The 17,663-nt window shown below is 47.8% G+C and overlaps 1 protein-coding gene across 8 annotated transcripts in view; it reads right to left on the minus strand.

The window, feature by feature from the left end:
- TOX2 (TOX high mobility group box family member 2) overlaps positions 1-17,663 on the minus strand; it is a 133,484-nt gene that overhangs the window by 76,130 nt on the left and 39,691 nt on the right. For 7 of the 8 annotated variants that reach the window (XM_072735781.1, XM_072735786.1, XM_072735785.1 and 4 more), the window contains one exon: positions 5,785-5,850. The exons of the other annotated variant lie outside the window; for it this stretch is intronic. In XM_072735781.1, the coding sequence (XP_072591882.1) occupies positions 5,785-5,850 (66 nt within the window). The remainder of the gene's footprint in view (positions 1-5,784; positions 5,851-17,663) is intronic. 8 annotated transcript variants of the gene reach the window in all.

Genomic DNA, 17,663 nt, shown 5'->3' on the forward strand with positions numbered 1-17,663 from the left:
CTTCTATTCTTCTCACTCTTTCTCTCTCTCTTTCTCTCTCTCTCTGTCTTTGCAAATTTCGTCTTCACACGGTTTTAACACCATGGGCTAAGAACTTCCAAGTTTACTTCCCCAGTGAGTTCCAGACTTGTACAGCCATCTACCTACCTGGACATCTCCACTTGGATGAGTATCTCGAATGCAAAATGTCCAAGTCTGACCTTATCAAACCTGTACTGCCCCAGGCCTTCCCCAACTCAGAAAAATGATACCACCATGCTGGAGAAAATTTTATGCTGGAAGCCTGGGAATCATCCCTTATTCCTTCATTTCTCTCTCCCTCTAGATCCATCCATGTCAAGACCTACCAACTTTATTTCCAAAACTTATCTCAGATCCATCCACGTCTTTCCATATCCTCTGCCTCAACCACAATAGAGGACAACATCATCATTCACTTACCCTCCTGTGTCGTCTCTCTGTATCTGTTCTTGCCACTGACAGCTTTTAAAACTGCATCAGTTGATCATGTTATCCAATCTCAATCTCTTTCTCACTAACAAAGCCCAGTGACTTGCTTTGCCTAATAGAATGTGCTAGAAATCATGTGCCAGTTCTCTCCCCACCCTCCAAACACATCCTTTCAATAATTCTTAGAACAAAGTCAGAAATCTTTAGCAGAAATCATATTTACAGCCATGAGAGGGGAACATTCTACCTACAGCCAGGAAGAGTAGACTAAGGAGGTGATATCTGCAGTGCCCCTAAAAGAACAAATAGGCACCTGTTGGGTGAAAATGGCTGGGGGATCCTATCAGAGGAAATAGTGCATATAAAGGCACAGACCTATAAATGGGCATAAGAGGTGACCAGAAGTCATCTGTGTAACCAAAGCATTACTTATGATAAGAAAAACATGGAAGTAAGTCCCAGCTAGTTTTATGGAACACTGGTAGTTTATATAGTATCTTAGGTTAGATTTCCTTGAAGTAGAGCCTGAAATAGGGATTCCTAGCACATTGACATTCCTTTTGAGAAGTGACTGGGAAGGGAAGGGAAGCAGGACAGGGCAGGGAAAGGAGCTGTGTTAGCTGGAGCTCCATTGGGAGTTGCAGAATTGCTCCCCCCTTGAGACAGGGAGCCCACTTGGCCTTCTAGACCATTCCCCACACCCCTCCCCATTTATGGTTCTCATTTGGCAGAGGCCAATTCTCCAGAGAAGGGGCAGCTGTGAATAGTTAGCAGCCAGCACTCACAACAGCTGGATGACAGGTGCCCTGGCCTGGTGACAGGAATCCGTAACACTTGCCTCGAGTACTTATAATATTCTGGGAGGCAGACGTTACTCCGCCCATTTGACAGAAAGCTGACACAACTTGCAGAGGGTTATAGTGGACATCTGGCTGAGATGTGCAAGAGCTGGATTTGAACCCAAGTCTGCTGAGCCCACAGCCTCGTTCCTTTCCTCTTCAGCCTTATCCTAGCAAGAAGGAGAGTTCCCAGGGTGGCATAATCAGGAAATATCGGGATCCCTGGGTGGCGCAGCGGTTTAGCGCGTGTCTTTGGCCCAGGGCACGATCCTGGAGACCCGGGATCGAATCCCACATCGGGCTCCCAGTGCATGGAGCCTGCTTCTCCCTCTGCCTGTGTCTCTGCCTCTCTCTCTCTGTGTGACTATCATAAATAAATAAAATTAAAAAAAAAAAAAAGGAAATATTCTCCTTGTAACTCCTGGCCAGGGTCTGTTCTCAGCAGGGGGAAGAGCAGATCTCTACAGGGCCCTCCCCTCCCAGAAGCTGCTGATGGGCCAGAAGCCATGCCTGAGGACTGCATCTTGGTCTCAGACCACCCCATAAGTCTGGTAAAAAAAGAAACACAAGGTCCAGGGAAGGGGGAAAGGGGATACTGTATGAAAGCTAAGGCAGCCAGGCAGGTATTTTGTGGAAACTTGCAAAAACCAAACAACAAAGCATGCATTTGCAAAAGAAACTTTAAGCGCATAACAGCTGGTTTGAAAGTTTTTAACAGGGAGCACCGTTGCCTGATATATACCCAAAAGAACCTGTGTCTCTACTGAAGTTTCTAAATAAAGAAGATGATGTTTCCAGAGAAGGTAACATTAAAGAGCAGGTTTTTTAACATGATGAAATCCTATGTTCTGGAAGAAAACGTCTTCCAGAAAAGGCTTCCTGCTTACATTGAGAGCTTTGCATGTAATAGGTGCCCAAGGTTCATTTGTTGAACAAGTGAACCTTATATTTAACTGTATTTATAAAATGCATTTATGCCATGTAGGGCGTTTGTACTCTGGAGGCACCTGGGTGGCTCAGGCAGTTAAGCGTCTAACTTTTGATTTCAACTCAGGTCTTGATCTCAGAGTTGTGAGTTCAAGCCCCACGCTGGGCTCCATGCTGGGCATGGAGCCTACATTACAAAAACAAAACAAAAACCCCCCACCAAATATAGAGTGTTTGTACTCTGAATCCTCTATCAGCAAGGAGGCCCTCATTTTGCCCAGGTGTTTCTGTCCAGTCCCCCAAGAACTGGGACAACACAATCCCTGCAGTTGGTGAGGCAGGACACCATGACAGGACGTTCATGAGCTTGTGTGTGTGTGCGTGTTCAAGCAAGCACTTCAGAGAAAAGACTGGAAGAAAACATTAAGAAGTAAGGATCCTGGAGCCCCATCCAGCCACTGGAGGCTGCACGTCCGGGATAAGTCTGTTATTCTTCAGTAAAATCAGTATGAGCACTATCCTTCGTTCCCATGGGTGGCAGTTGAATTTTATTAAAAGACCACAATACTTTGCAGCTCTTCCCATCGACAGGTGGGGTCTACTTCCCCATTCCTTGAATTTAGACTGGCTCTCTGACTTGCTTTGCTGACAGAATGTGCTGCAAGTACTCATATGCCAGTTCAAAGCCTAGACCTCAACAGGTCTTGCAGCTTCTGTTCTGACTACTCTGGAACCCTTCTCCCACCACATGAACGATCTCAAGTTAGCCTGAGGGACATGAGAGACCATCTGGAAGAGAAGCAGGTCCCGACACCAACCACCCCACAGCTGACCTGGCAGCTTACAGATGCCACTTACACAGGTGTTAGCAATGAGCAGAAGAGCCCCCCCCACCCACCTGAACTCAACCAAACTGCCAACCCAAGGAATTATGAACTACATAAATATTTGTTGTTTTAAGACACTAAGTTGAGTACGTGGGGTTTTTAAAAGATATTTATTTATTTATTTATTTGAGAGAGAGAAAATGGGGGTGCAGAGGGAGAGAATCTCAAGCAGACTCCTTTCTGAACACAGAGCCCAATGTGGGGCTCAATTCCACAACTCTGAGATCATGACCTGAGCCCAAATCAAGAGCCCAACAACCAGATACAACGTATCGTCCAACCAACTGATCCATCCCAGTTCCCCTTGACATGCTTCTTATGCAGCAAAAGCCAACTGGGACCTTGTAAGAAGTCTAGATTGTAATTGCTAAATCTGTTCCCATCAAGGCTGGCTCACGCCCCCAGGTGTACTTAGCTGCAGGGAATCCTGATGTTTTCTTTATAAAGTGCTAAGTAGAGAGACTCTTGAGTGACAGCACAAGAGAGTTGAAGGGACCCTTGGGGAATCCAATTGCCTCATTTCACTGCCAGGGAAACTGAAGTCCAGAGAAGAGAAGGGGCCCTATGACCCATTATGCAAATCTTTCCTAAGCACCTTTTACGTGCCAGGCTTTGTAACATACTGGAGGACACAGCAGTGAACAAGAGACCAGATCCTGCTCTCATGGAGGTCACAGTCTAGTGTGGAAATTAGATACTAACCAAGTTGTCACACAGATATAAGCAGGCCACTTCAAACAGTGACAAATGCCATGAATCAAAAGGACATGGTGCCATGAAAGAGAATCACGGGGAAGGGACGTAATTTGGATCTCAAGGTTACCAAAGCTCTCTGAGAAATGGACATTTAGCTGAAGCAAGTCGGTGGCAGGCTTGGGTGGGAATGGAGTGCTCCACATACAGCTAGGTAATGTGTGGAGCTCTGAGCCCCAGCTGTCCTCCTCCCTGGATGAGCCACTCAACATCCTCCAGACTCAGTTTCCCCATCTACAAAATGGGATCGATGGTAACCTACTACTTCTCAAGACTGGTGAAGATCAGCTGAAACAAGCACTGAGAAAAAGGCTTTGCAACTGTGAGGAGCCAGGCAGCAGGTGAGGGCGCTGCTGTGAACAGCTCATAGGGACCCTTACTTGCCCTGCATCTCTCCAAAGGACTGTGCTCCCCTGCCCAAGCCTGGAGCATACACGGAGTCCCGTGAGCTCCACTTCCCCTTCTCATGGGAGTATTGTGCCAACAGGCCCCATTCGTGTTTGAGCCATGCTGACTCCACTGCGCCATGGTTCTGAGAGCCAAGGCTCGGCATGTTAACAAAATGCACTTTAAACATTGTGAAAGGGCTCAGATGAGATGCTCAGGAGGAAACTCTGGTCTTTTGAGACAACCACATTTCCAAGCTGATTATGGACAATTAAATGATTTCAGTGGTCTCTTCCAAAATGAGCATTTCCAGGACCTGGAGTCTTGCCCACCAGAGTGTCTCTCAGGCTGGCATGAGTCAGAGCCATGCAAAGGCAGCTTGGCAGCAACATCATAATGCTCACATGGTCACAGGCCAGAGAAGGGGCATGGACGGCATGGTGGCCCCAACATGAGCACCCCTGTAGTGGCAAAGGACGGGGGTGCAGTGCCCTGCAGCGGGCCTTGTGCACTGTACTGTGAACACAGTATCTTCCCTCACTGGCAGTGCGCGCCAGGGGCCACAGGCCCACGCCTTACTCATCTATGTCCACCACCTGTCACATAGGAGGGCACATAAATGTGTGTGAATGAACAGGGTTGTGATTCCCCAACTGGAAAATGTGGGTGCAGCCACCCAACTTGGACTGCCACAACCTTCATGATGCACAGACAGAGGATGGAGGTCAGCTCCAGGGCTTATCTTCCAGCTTCCCTCCAGTTCCCCAAGTCCCTGTGCACCCTGAACCACTGCCATCCTGCAGGCACCAACTCCTTACAGAACCATTCTCCAGGTTGCCAGAGCCTATGGTGAAGACCCTCCCCAGCATCCTGGCCTGCAGTGGAGGCTACTCCTGGCTGAAAGAAAGCTTAGCTTTTGGAGACCAGGCTCTCAGTGGAAATTCAGATTCCAGTTGGCATCTGGGACTCCCAGAGGGCTAGGGAACAGGATAGCCTTGCCCAGGATGACTCAGTCTCTTTCACCACCTGGAAGGAGCACGCAGGAAGCCACTGCTCTCTTCCCTGTATGCCACATCCACAATCCCCTCCCCTCCCCCCAGTGGTCCTAAACAGCTCTAAGTGGGCAGGAGAACTCTGCATGCCTTTGCATGGATGTGTGTGCCTCCCTGTCAGTGTATATCCCATGGGTGCTATGTGGTGGCAAGAGGCACACAGAGAGCATGTGACATCTCTCCTCGCTGCTGCTGAAAATTTCTCCTCTTGTGCATGGGGAATGGGGGCAACATATTTGGAGTTTTACCAAATTTTCAATGGTGCCCATTTTAAGTCAACCGTAGCCAGGTAGGTGATTTACAGAAAACACTATAGTCCCATTTGGATTGTCTTTTTTAAAGGAGATACTTGATATTCTTGATCACCATGAGAGAGGAGAGTCGTGGGCTGTGCCCCACGGCTCTGCACCATCCCAGGCCCGCCTTGAAGCACCATAGCTCCAGCCAGCTCCAGGCTGGACCCCCACACAGGGAGGATGGAGCACCCACCTGGCTGGTCGATAGCAGCTCTGGGTTCCCGTCACTCATCCCCACGTAGGCACTGTCACCATCAAACTAGAACAGAGAAAGAGAGAGAAGCAGGTCTGAGTAAGATGTTTTCAAGAAGGCCCCAGGAGAAGCCTGAGGAGGTCAGAGTGCTGAATACACTGAGAGGAAAGGTCTGGGGGTGGCCTGGGAAGCAAAGCATGAGCCCAAGATGCCCAAATCACATTTCAGCAGGATTCCCTCTAGGGTGAAAGGAGCAGCCCCTGTTCTGTGGCCCCCGTGGGCCTGGATTAGCACCATTAATCACAAGATGAAGAGAGGAAAAACCTTTCTGCCCTTTATGCTTTGTCCACAGATGTGGCAGGTGATCTTTGTCAGATACTGAGCTCCCCATTCCTGGAAGTATGCAAATATCTCTCTGGCCAAAATGACAGACTATCAGCTACAGCTGGAATTTCACATGATGGAGGGAGGCAGAGATCTTCAGACCCCTCAGGTCATGACACCTGCCCCAGACATGCCCTCCACAGGTCTTACCATCCTAAGAATCTTTGCTTCCGCACACTTGCCCCCTAGGCCATCCCTGGCCACAGGCAGTGAGGACTGTGGTAGAAACCATGCATAGAAACTACAATCCTGTGTTCTGACAAGCTGCCAACTCTGGATTCAGGAAGATCTCCCTGCAGGAGGAAGCAGGTGCCATAGGAGAAGTGTGGGCTTGGGGGCCACTGGCTTTTTCCCATGATGTGTGTTATTGAGCTGGTGTCTGAACTTCTGAGGTTCCTCATCCGTTGAATGAGGATAATGACAGTGGTCCCCTCTCCATGAGGTATTGTACCAAACCATGTAAAGCATTTAGCTCATTTACAGTAAGTTCTCTTTCCTTGAAACAGATGTCTTGGATCGGGTTCCCTAAATGCAGAGCCTGAGACCAGGACTCAAAGGCATGTGATTTTTCAGAAGTGCTCTTTAGGAAAATCTGTAAGGGAGAGAAGGAAGCAGGACAGGGCAGTGGAAGTAGCTAAGCAAAGACGTGGTCTCAGCTGGAGAGCCACTGCAGCCCGATTCCACGAGGAGCTGTGGGGCATGAACCACCCCGTGGAGTTCAGTCAGTCCCTGGCTGTGGGCTGCCCTCAGGGGACAAGGGGAGGCATAACCTCTGAGCAGGGTGGCCCCAATCTGGCCAGGGACAGTTCCCCAGAGAACTGCGTCAGCTGTGAGCCATTTGCAGCCAGTGCTCCTAGCAGATGGGAGATGGCTGTGTAGGCAAGGGATCTGGGAGGGGCCCCAGTGGCAGTTGGCCATTTCATTTTAATTGAAATTTTAATTTTTTTATTAGGTTATATTCACATGGTCCAAAATTTCCAGAGCACAGAAAGCAACAGAGTGAGAACTCTGTCCCACCTCACCTCCCAGCCAGCCATAGCTCCTCTCCGGAGGCTACCGCTGAATCGACCAGCTTTATATCCTTTCAGAGATGGTCACATATATACATTTTTATAGTCGTTTCTTTCACATAAATGACAACATACTATACACCCTGTTTTGCACCTCATTTTTCTCCCAGCAACACATCTTGGGAAGTGTTTTATATCAGAACATAATTCTGTCTTCCGGTACCTAGTATTCCACAGTATGGATGTAATAGATATATTTAACTAGTTGAGCTCATGGGCAATTGAGTTGTTTCTAGTCTTTCCCTATTTCAGCACTGTGTTGATGAATATGTTTGTACATCCATCATTCCGCATGGGTGTGAGTTTATCTGTGGGATTAGTTTGTATAATCGCTGGTCCAGACGTGTGTGCATTTGTAGTTTTGCTAGGCATCGCCAAGCACCTTCATGGAGGTTGTAAAAATCCCCCCTCCCCATGATCATGCACGAGGTGTCAGCTCATCCAGACCCTCTTCACTCAAAGAGGCTTTCCTCAACAACCAGCTCAGATGCCAGCCTCCTACCTCTGCGGGCCCACCACTACCATCCTTCCTGATTCCCCTGCCCAGCTCTACCTTGCTCTTTGTTCCATAAACCCTTTTACCTGCTAACATTGTATATCACTTACTTATTTTACCATGCTCACTGCTTATAGAGGATTTCCCTTGAGGCTCCTGGAGGTCAGAGATCTCAATCTCTCTGCCTCCCAAACACCTAGAATAGTGCCTGGCACAAAGCAGATAATCAATAATTGCTTTTTGAATGAATGAATGAATGAATGAATGAAGCAAGCACGACACCATTCACATTATCTTTTACTAGGCCAGTCTTCCCATCAAGGCAATAGGATTAATGGCTATACCCAAATGCCTTGCCAGCACAGGGATGGGATGAGTCCTTCAGTGACTGCTGGATTAACGAAAGAAAAGGTAGCACCATGCCTAGAGTCTGGGCACTGGCCCCGAAGGCAGGGGTCCATCCACCACATTGCACCTGAAGCTCACGCTTCAAGGCCCTGCTCAGAAACCACCTCCTCCAGGAGGCCTGCCATGCTCTTCGCCTCCTCTGCCTATCCATCTTACAACACAGACTGTCTCCTGCCCCAGAGCAATATGGAGGCTAGAACTGTGTCTTGGCCATCTCCAAACCTCCCACCACCTGGAAGAGGCTAGAATCAGAAGTGAGACTAGGAATGGGACAGGGTGGGGAGCTTAAATAAGAGCTCCTGGAAAAAAAAAAAAAAAGAGCTCCTGGTTACTATCTGATGTGGCCATTTAATACTATGATAAAAGTAAAACCTTTTTAAAAACCACACATAATTTATAAGTATGTTCTATAAGAAAGAATGACTAGAAATGGAGGGGGACTTAGTTTAACCAGGTATCTGAAGCATTTTATAAGGCAATAGTAATCAAATAGTATGGTATAGGTTAAAAATATAGGAACATGTATCAAAGAAGCAGAGGGAAAGATGTCCCCCCCAAAACCCATGTAACAGACCATTTATTAACTGCTGGCTATAAGGGAACCACCACAAAAGGAAGGACCCCTATCAGCTCTCCCCGCTGCACAGAGCAGGCACTCAACAAATATCTGGTGAATGAACGAATATGCCTGGCACTGAGTAAAATGCTTGCCATAAAGGATCTCATTTCATCCTCAAAACAACCCAGTGAAGCAGGTGTTATTTTCCCTGTTTAAAAGCAAGGAAACAGGTTGAGAGGATTAGCTGCTGCCCAAAATTGCACACATAGAGACAAGGCTGGGCTTCAGAGTGGGCTGCCTACTCCTTTGGTTTGGTCTCTCCCACTAGGCTGGAAGCTCCTTAAGAGTGGGGATCAAGGCTCTGCTGCACCCCACCCCACTACAGAACCAATCATTAGCCTGGGGCTGGCACATAATAGGTGTGTGGTAAATATGTGTTAGTGCTTCAGGGAGGGAGGCATTATCTGCGGTAAGCAGTGGGGGATGGCTCTGGGGATATGAGAGAAGAAAACTCTGGGTTTTTTTTTTTTTTTGTAAGATTTTATTTATTTATTAGAGACAGAGAGATCGAGAGAGAGAGAGAGAGAGAGAGAGAGATTGAGAGAGAGAGAGAGAGAGGCAGAAACACAAGCAAAAGGAGAAGCAGGCTCCATGCAGGGAGCCCGACGTGGGACTCGATCCCAGGTCTCCAGGATCACACCCTGGGCTGAAGGCTGGAGCCAAACCGCTGAGCCACCGGGGCTGCCCAAACTCTGGGTTTTGATGTGTATACGCTGGGGGACACAAGGGAGTCGGTCAGTGGGACTCCCTGAGGTCACCAGAGCCTGCCTCTAGTGGGCTTATTTATTCAAACAAGAAAAGCTGCCACATACTAGAATAAAGCTTGCTTCTTACTTTCAGCGAAGACCTGAGAAGTTGGCAGAGGTTCCCAAGGCCAGGCCGGATCAGCCTCTGACTGGTTACTCCCAGGTGCCTTGCACGGTGCCCTGGGAGCACACTGGGCTCAAGACCTGGCCCCTCAGTGGCCATGAACCCGAGGTGGTAGTGGGGGTCTGCTCTCTGCCCTACCTCTGCCCAGGGTTCCACCATATGAGAGCCCTTGGGGGAAAGAAGGAGAAAGGATGACCCCAAGGGTCCCAGGCTTCTCCTGGTTTGGCCCCCAGGGTCCTAATGCCTGGGCTTACCTCCTCAGCTCTTTTGGGGAGGTTGCTTTCCAGTGGAAAGAACTTGTAAGCCAAAAGGAGAAGTCACAAAGCAAAGCAGGGCCACCTCCACCTCCGTGTGCACAACCAAGATCACAAATCCCCACGTCTATACCCACCACACAGCAAATGCTGACTGTATATATGGACACACATGTATATGACAGATGCAATGTGCCCAAGCATGGTGACCATATATACACCACAAACCAGTGGGGGACCGTGTCAAACACAACACAGCACTCAACGACAGCACTTAGTCACACATGTACCACAACACAAAGGCATCCACAGCACAAACATGAGTGTGCATGTGTCATAGACCCTTCACATGACTACTATGCAATGTCTACAGCACGCACACATGGAAAGGAAGGGATGGACAGATGTGTATAAAAATATACCCCTCATCTGCAACTACATGAATAGAACTCACCTAAATGTGCCCACAAATGTGAATGGCCTGAGCATGTAGAGACATACACAAGAACTTAAATTCTGTGCATATTTCACATCATATTTGGATCAGTTCCTCAGCCCAAACTATTTTTTTTCACACCACACAACCTTCTGCATGCTTTAAAATCAGGGGGTAAAATGCAGGGGAGACAACAGCCTAAGAATTTCCACGAAATGCCAGGAGAACATCCTCTTACCACTGACTGGAATAGATTAATTTTCCCCATTTCATATTCTAATTATAATTCCTTTTCCCATCGCCATCTTCAGTCCTCATTACAGCTGGAAGATTGTTCTGCAAAAGCCAGACCTTCATCTTCTCTTCCCAAGAGTTTTGTCATGGAAATGAGTTTTGGAATCTGAAAGAACCCACATTTTTTGCAAATATCGAACGTGTGGGGATAACCCTTTCATGACGGCCACCAGCGACTCTGCTCATAGAGGCTTCAGAAGGGTCTGTCTCTCCCTCGGTGCTGTGTTGTCCCCTTGGCAAGAGGGGCGACTGGGCCCCTATTCCAACAACCCTCTCAACTTAGGTCTCATCTTAATCTTTAAGGAAACTTAGCAAATAGGCAGCCAAGGTGAAAGGTGAGAGCCCTGATCTTAGACTCATATGATGTCAGCTCCATCGGCATGCGTCTTAGCTGATCTACACCCCGGTTTCCTCATTTCTACGACCCACAGAGTCACTGATCCATCATAGGTATAAATTAAATATCCGTGGGAAGGTGAGTGAATGGATAGGTGGATGAGTCATAGATGGTGTATAGCTCAGCGCAGTCTCATGGAAATATAATGCAAGTCACAAATGCAAGCTATGTATGTCATTTTAAATTTTCTAGTGGCCACAGTTGAAAAAGCAGATATAAACAAGTCAAGTTAATTTTAATGACATATTTTATTTAACCCAATATTTTTAGCATATTATGATTGCAACATGTAATCAACAGAAAAATTGTGAATGAGATGGTTTACAGTCCTTTTTTTTTTTTTTTGATACTGTCTTTGAAATCTGGTGTGTATTTTACATTACAGCACATCTCTTACTTTAGACTTAGCCACACTTCAAGTGTTCAAAAGTCACATGTAGGTGGTGGCTGACATAGTGAATAGAAAAGGAAATCATTGTAATGGGTAATATGAGTGGATGGATGGTGGGTAGGTGCATGGGTGGGATGGATGGATGGATGGATGACTGGATGCATGGATGATAAATACCTGCGTAGGGAAGATAAGTAGTTTGGAGGAATGAATGGGATAGATGGGCCAGTATATAGATAAACAGATGATGACTCAGTGATTAGATAGCAGATTTAGAAGATGGGTGGGTGGGATGGATAGGATGGCTGGGTGCGAATGAAGAGATAGGTGGATGAGAAAATGACTGCAATGGTGGGTGAGATAAACAGATGAGTGGGATCCCTGGGTTGATAGAGTGTGTTACATGGGTGAGTGGGATGGATAGGTGGGTGGATAATTATATCTGGTATTTCTTTCTCACTCTATTCACACTTTCCCTGGACAATGTCATGCCTTCTTAGGGTTATAACACGTCACTGACTCTCCAATGCTCATCTTCAACTAAGTTATGTCCAAATTCCAATGTATAGTTTCCCCCTGGATATCTGTTCCATGAGCATCCCAAATTCCACACATCCACACTGAACTCATGACATGTGCATGGACCTCTTCTTCCTCCAGTGGTCTACCATCATGGTAGAAGATGTCACCTTCTACACAGGACACAGGTAATACTTCCAGGATGACTCTGGATCCCGTTGCCCCTACATACCCCTAATCCAAACACCCACAGAGGCTTTGTCCTCAGCTCCCCTTCCCCCAAGTCCATCCTCTACTGTGGCTATCACTAGTGATTCCTCAGTGCTCAGATCAAAACCCTGCAATGACACCACATCATTAGCCTTTACATCCAGGACCCTCCATGACAACTGGCCCTGTGTCTCAGCTCCCATGACATCCCTCAAGGTTGCAGGAGCCTTCAGTGCCCCTGCCTTTACATACTGTCCCATCATCAGCCTGGAGGACCCTCTTTCCCCACTTTTCTACCCACTGAAATAGAACTGTCCCTGGGTCTTTTGTTCCTGGCTACGCAGTGCCCCCTTAGCAGTCTTGCCTGCTTCTGTAGACCTGTATTCTTGGGCCCAACCTTAAAGCTTCCATCCCAAGTCGACCCTGGATTCCATTTAACTTCTACGTGTACTGTGATATACTGGGCTACAGTATGGATTCATGAATCAGAGTATTGGTTCCACCAGTAACTAGTTGATTTGACCTTGGATTTAACCTATTATTGTTATTATGAACTAAACTCTTATCACCACATCAGCCACAACCCTCTCCATCAGGACCATAGGAAACACGGTCCTGATGGAGACAGTCACTGAGGCTGTCAGCTACCCCTTCAAATCTCTCCTCTCCCCCACATTGTTGACAGTATCCCCATCCTGACCACTTTCCTTCTTCTGAAAAGGTGAAATATCTCAGTTCTGTCCATTCATCTTGACCCCACTCTTCTCATGTCTTCCCCTCATTCACTCTTACTCTCTGTCCCTAGGATCGAATTTCAATATGCAGAAGCAAAATAAAACCAGTCCATTCCCTGGTATACCATGTACTAAACACTTACAATGCACCAAGGAATGCACCCCCAACTATTGGGAACTTATAATAAATAAAACTTGTCACAAGGCACAGAAACATAAACGCAAAGGGATTCTGAGGTTACAGAGGGGGCAACAGTTGCTTACTGAACAATATCTAGAGAGTGTATACTATGTGCCCAACATCGTACTGACAAGGTACACCATAATGATTATGGCACAGTCCCTGCCCTCAAGGAGTTCCCAGTTCTATGGAGAAGCTTCAAGGAATAAAATGTTCCTATTCTCCACACCTGAGAAAGAAAGGCAGTTCACTGGCCATAGTCCTGAGATGGGAACAAGTAACTACAAAACCTGTTTGCAGCCCATCCCAATTGGTCAGTGACAGCTTTGCATTCACCCAGCCTAAGTGATCAATAACAGTCTAACTCCAATAGCCACATGTCCAGTCCCAGAACCTCCTGCTTCTCAAAGCCCCTCTACCCTCAGGGTCCATGCTTCCCCCCCAAACCCACAAAGCTCAGCTCATGCTTGATTTGGAGAGACTAGCTTTGCAAAGTATAGCAATGAATTCAGCATTTCAGATATCATATAATGGCTGCTTCTTTGACAAATGTGACAATGGCAGGATAAATTATCACAGGGGAGTGGATGCAAAGAGGAGGGCCTCTTAAGAAAGGCTCCTGAAAAGGTAACTCGGGAGCCCCAGGAGGGAGAACACACAGGAGTTGGCCAGGCAAAGAGCAGGGAACATGGCATCCAAGACTGCTACGAGCTCAGACCAGTGAGCACCTTCTGTATACCAGACCTCAGCCAAGAACTGTGCCTGGACATCTCACTGGGACCCTCCCAGAAATCCCAACACTACATGACTAGCCCCATTATAGAGATGAGCAAGGCAAGGCTCAGGGAGGCTGGAGAGCTTGCCCAAATCCATTCAGCCAGTTCTGAACCTGGCCTTGACTCCTGGTACCAAAGCAACAGTTGTTCTGTAGAATCTGCTTCCCCCTTCTCCTCCCTTGCCCAGAGACAAGATCAAAGACCAAGGATGCACAGCCCCCAGCACAGTCAGTGGCAGACACTGAGAACTGTACCTCACAGAGATCTAAAGAGGAAACAATCAAAGCAGCATACACTGCGCCTGCCTACCCCCACGTCGGGCCGTGAGAACACTCCTTCTGCACAGATAAAACACGGCTCAAAAGCTAGAAGCAGCGAATGTGGCAGCTACGCGCTGGGCCCTGCCGAGAGTGCGGTTTTCCGTGGCGGTGTCACAGAGAGATGCACATCAGGACCAGGGAGAGGTGGAGGAGGGGCAGAGAGGCACTGCGCAGATGGAAGGGGGCCAGGGACAGAGCTGTCAGGCACAAACGCACCTACAAGAGGACGGTGGTACAGTGGTCACCAACACTGGCTCTGATGCCAGGCTCCCTAGGTCCAAATCTCAGCCTTGCTTTTCAAGTGGTGTGACATTCTAACTAAGTTCCTATTTCTCAGTTTCCTCACCTGGAAAATGGGGAGGACTATCACTTAGTCACTTAGATTGAATAAGTTAATATTCAGAAAGTACTCAGAACATCTGGTACACAGCATGCACTCGATAATTGTTAGCTATTACTTATGTTATTATTGAATCCTCACAACAACCCTGAGAGATCACTAGGTCACTGTAACTACCTCTCTTCCATAGGTGAGGAAACCGGGCCTGCATGCAAACCTCTGAGATCTTACACATGGGAAAGACTCCTGATGAGGTCTACCTGCCCCAATCTACCTGCCATCTATAATTTGAAATAAAATGGTAAATTAAAATCTTCATAAGAGTCCAAGTGAGAGAGGATTTTTCCCATGATGATGACTTTCGTGCTTTGTTCCTAAATATCTGATATCAATTTCTCTCCAAAAAGAGTTTTTCTCTTTATTGGTGCACCTGCTTTACTGGGCATAATGCACATTTTTCTTCTACCCACTGAGAAATCCAACACTATTATTGGCCCAGAGAGGTTAGGGGATCTGCCCAAGGTCATACAGCAAGGATGTGGCCGAGCTGAGTCTGCAGCCCAGGCTGCTGATCCCCCAAAGGCCTATACTGACCTCCCATCCCCACCATTTCCAAATTTTGTAAACCAGAGCAGGTGACCTCACAACTCTGCACCCAGAGCCTCATCTAGCAGTCAGAGGGAACAATGCCAGCCAGTGGGGCTGGGAGTGGGTCTTGTGAGTAAGCCCAGTGTTGTGGCTACTGTAGGACCCTCCTCCCCACTGCTGACAACTGGGTGTGGATAGTACTGCCTGGTTTAGCCATAAAATACTTTGAGATGTAGAGTGATCACTACAGCACCTATGGTGAAGTGCCACCAGGCACCTGCCTCCTCTAGGAGACAGGAGTCAGTGTCCCCATTTTACAGATGGGGAAGCAGAATGGTCTCAACTGGCTCCAACCATTCTCCTTCTAGACCTGTGCTGTCCAACATGGTAGCCATCAGCCACATTAGGCCACGGAGCACTGGAACACAGCTAGTCCAAATTAAGATGTGTATAAGTGTAAAATACACACTAGGTCTCAAAGACTTAGAATAACAGCAAAATAATGTAAAATGCTTCATCAATATATTTATATTGATTACATGCTAAAGTGATACCATTTTGGATGGAGATATACATATATATAAAGTTAACTAAAATATATTAGCAAAATTAATTTGACCTGTTTCTTTTTACTTTTTTAGATGTGGCTGCTAGAGAACTTAAAATTACATATGTAGTTTGCATTCCATTTCTACTGGACAGCACTGGTTGAGATGCAGTCCCCGGGAAATAGAAGAATTCTCTGTGATAGATATGGGGAAACTGAGGCTCACAGAGGGGGAGTGACTTGTTTAAGGCAAGAGGCTGGTATGGAGGCTCACCACTCATTCAATGAATGTTACTTGAGTTCTAGGTATTGGGATGAACAGAGAACAAAATGTGGAGGCGTTTCCCAACCCAGGGGTGACATGGTGAGGATACGGTTGGTTCCGTATCGGCCAGGCCCCCATGGACCAGGGCAGCTGGACTCAGCACCAACCCTCGTCTCCCCGCAGTGAGCTTTGATTACAGAGCTCAGGGAGTACAGAAAGGAAGACACACACTCCAGCCCAGAGCTCCCACTCCAGCCCAGAGCAGAACCACCTCAAAGACCCCTGGTGAGTCCCACACAGGCCATTAGCCAGCTGCAGCGGCCAAGAGAGGCTGACGGGCAGGGTAGCCCAGTGCGCACAGCATGGCCTGGCAGGACCGTGGCAGCTTACATACCATCCGCACTACCACAGATTTATGGCAAAAATTATCCTCTCTCTCAGCTCCATTTAAAGCCATTTGGAGCTCGCTCCCATCCCCGATTATAAATCTAATTGCACATTCCAAACAGACAAGCGCTCATTAAGCTTTAATTATGCACATGTTGTTTTCAACAAACATTTTCATTTGGCCGCTGTGAGGGGGAATGTTTCCAAAGGGGCTGCAGACGCTGCCTGCGGCTGGAGGGAGCAGGCTGGGAAGTGGGTCAGGGTGTGGTCCAACGAGGCTGTCCAAGAGCAGGGCAAGGACCCCCGCAGGTCTGGATCGGACTCTGGTGGCCTTCCGCCAGGCTCCTGCGGCAGGAGATGTCAGCGTGAGTGCTCTCAGCTGGTCCCACCTGCACCCATACTGTATCCACAGTGTCCTCTCAGCTGGCACCAATGGGCCTCACCAGGGTCGGAGGAGGGAGGATAGGGACCTACATTCTCAGCTCGGAGCATAAAATAAATAAGTCCTCCCTCACCAGGAGCTGGTGTCTTTAAAGCCTCCTGCTTGTCCCTGCTCCTACCCACCCCCCAAACTGCAGTGGAGTCGGCTTTCTCCAGCAGTCTTCCCTTCTCTCATCCGTTCGCTCATTTACTCCACAACTATTTCCTGCGCAGAGACCTGAACTGGCAAGGAGGGGCCAGGGTGGGTCAGGAAAGATGAGGCACCTGCCTGGTTCTGCCCAGGACCCTGTCCCTAGAGCCACATTCTGCCCACTGGGGAAAAGTCTTGGAAAGCATTTGTGAACCTGTCCCCAGCCAACCCAACTATCTTGGTGGCCTCCTGTCCCTCACTTGGGCTCCTCCCCTGCTCTGCCTTTCCAAGAGGTCTCAAACACACATCCAGGTCTCAGCTCTGCACTCCCCCCTCCTGCACCTCCGTCTCTTCCCTCTCTTTTTGTTTTTATTTTCTTTCTTTCTTCCCTCTCTTTGCAGTTACTTCCCACTCACTCCATGCTGCCTCCTCCAGGAAGCCCCCAATAGGACTAGCTGCCCCTCTGCTTGGGAGTACCATGAAAGCATTTATTGGACCATAACATCATACCCAACTGCTGCATGTCTGACTCCTAAGACCAGCCTGTCCTACTATTTCCCCAAAGCACCATCTCCTCTGGGAGTGGGGGGAGGTCTCTGTGTACTGTGTGGTCTTCAACAACACCTTCCCCTCCCTGGGCCTCACTTTCTTCTTTTGTATATGAAGGGGTTTGAATGAGTGAGGCTCTCTGGGTCCTTTAGTCATTTGGTCAGGTGTTTGTTTGTTTGTTTGTTTTTTAAAGATTATTTATTTATTTATTTATTTATTTATTTATTTATAAAGAGAGAAAAAGCAGGGGGAGGGGAAAAGGGAAAGTGAGAG

The sequence above is a fragment of the Vulpes vulpes genome, chromosome 14 (assembly GCF_048418805.1).
Source record: "Vulpes vulpes isolate BD-2025 chromosome 14, VulVul3, whole genome shotgun sequence".
Classification (NCBI taxonomy): Eukaryota; Metazoa; Chordata; class Mammalia; order Carnivora; family Canidae; genus Vulpes; species Vulpes vulpes.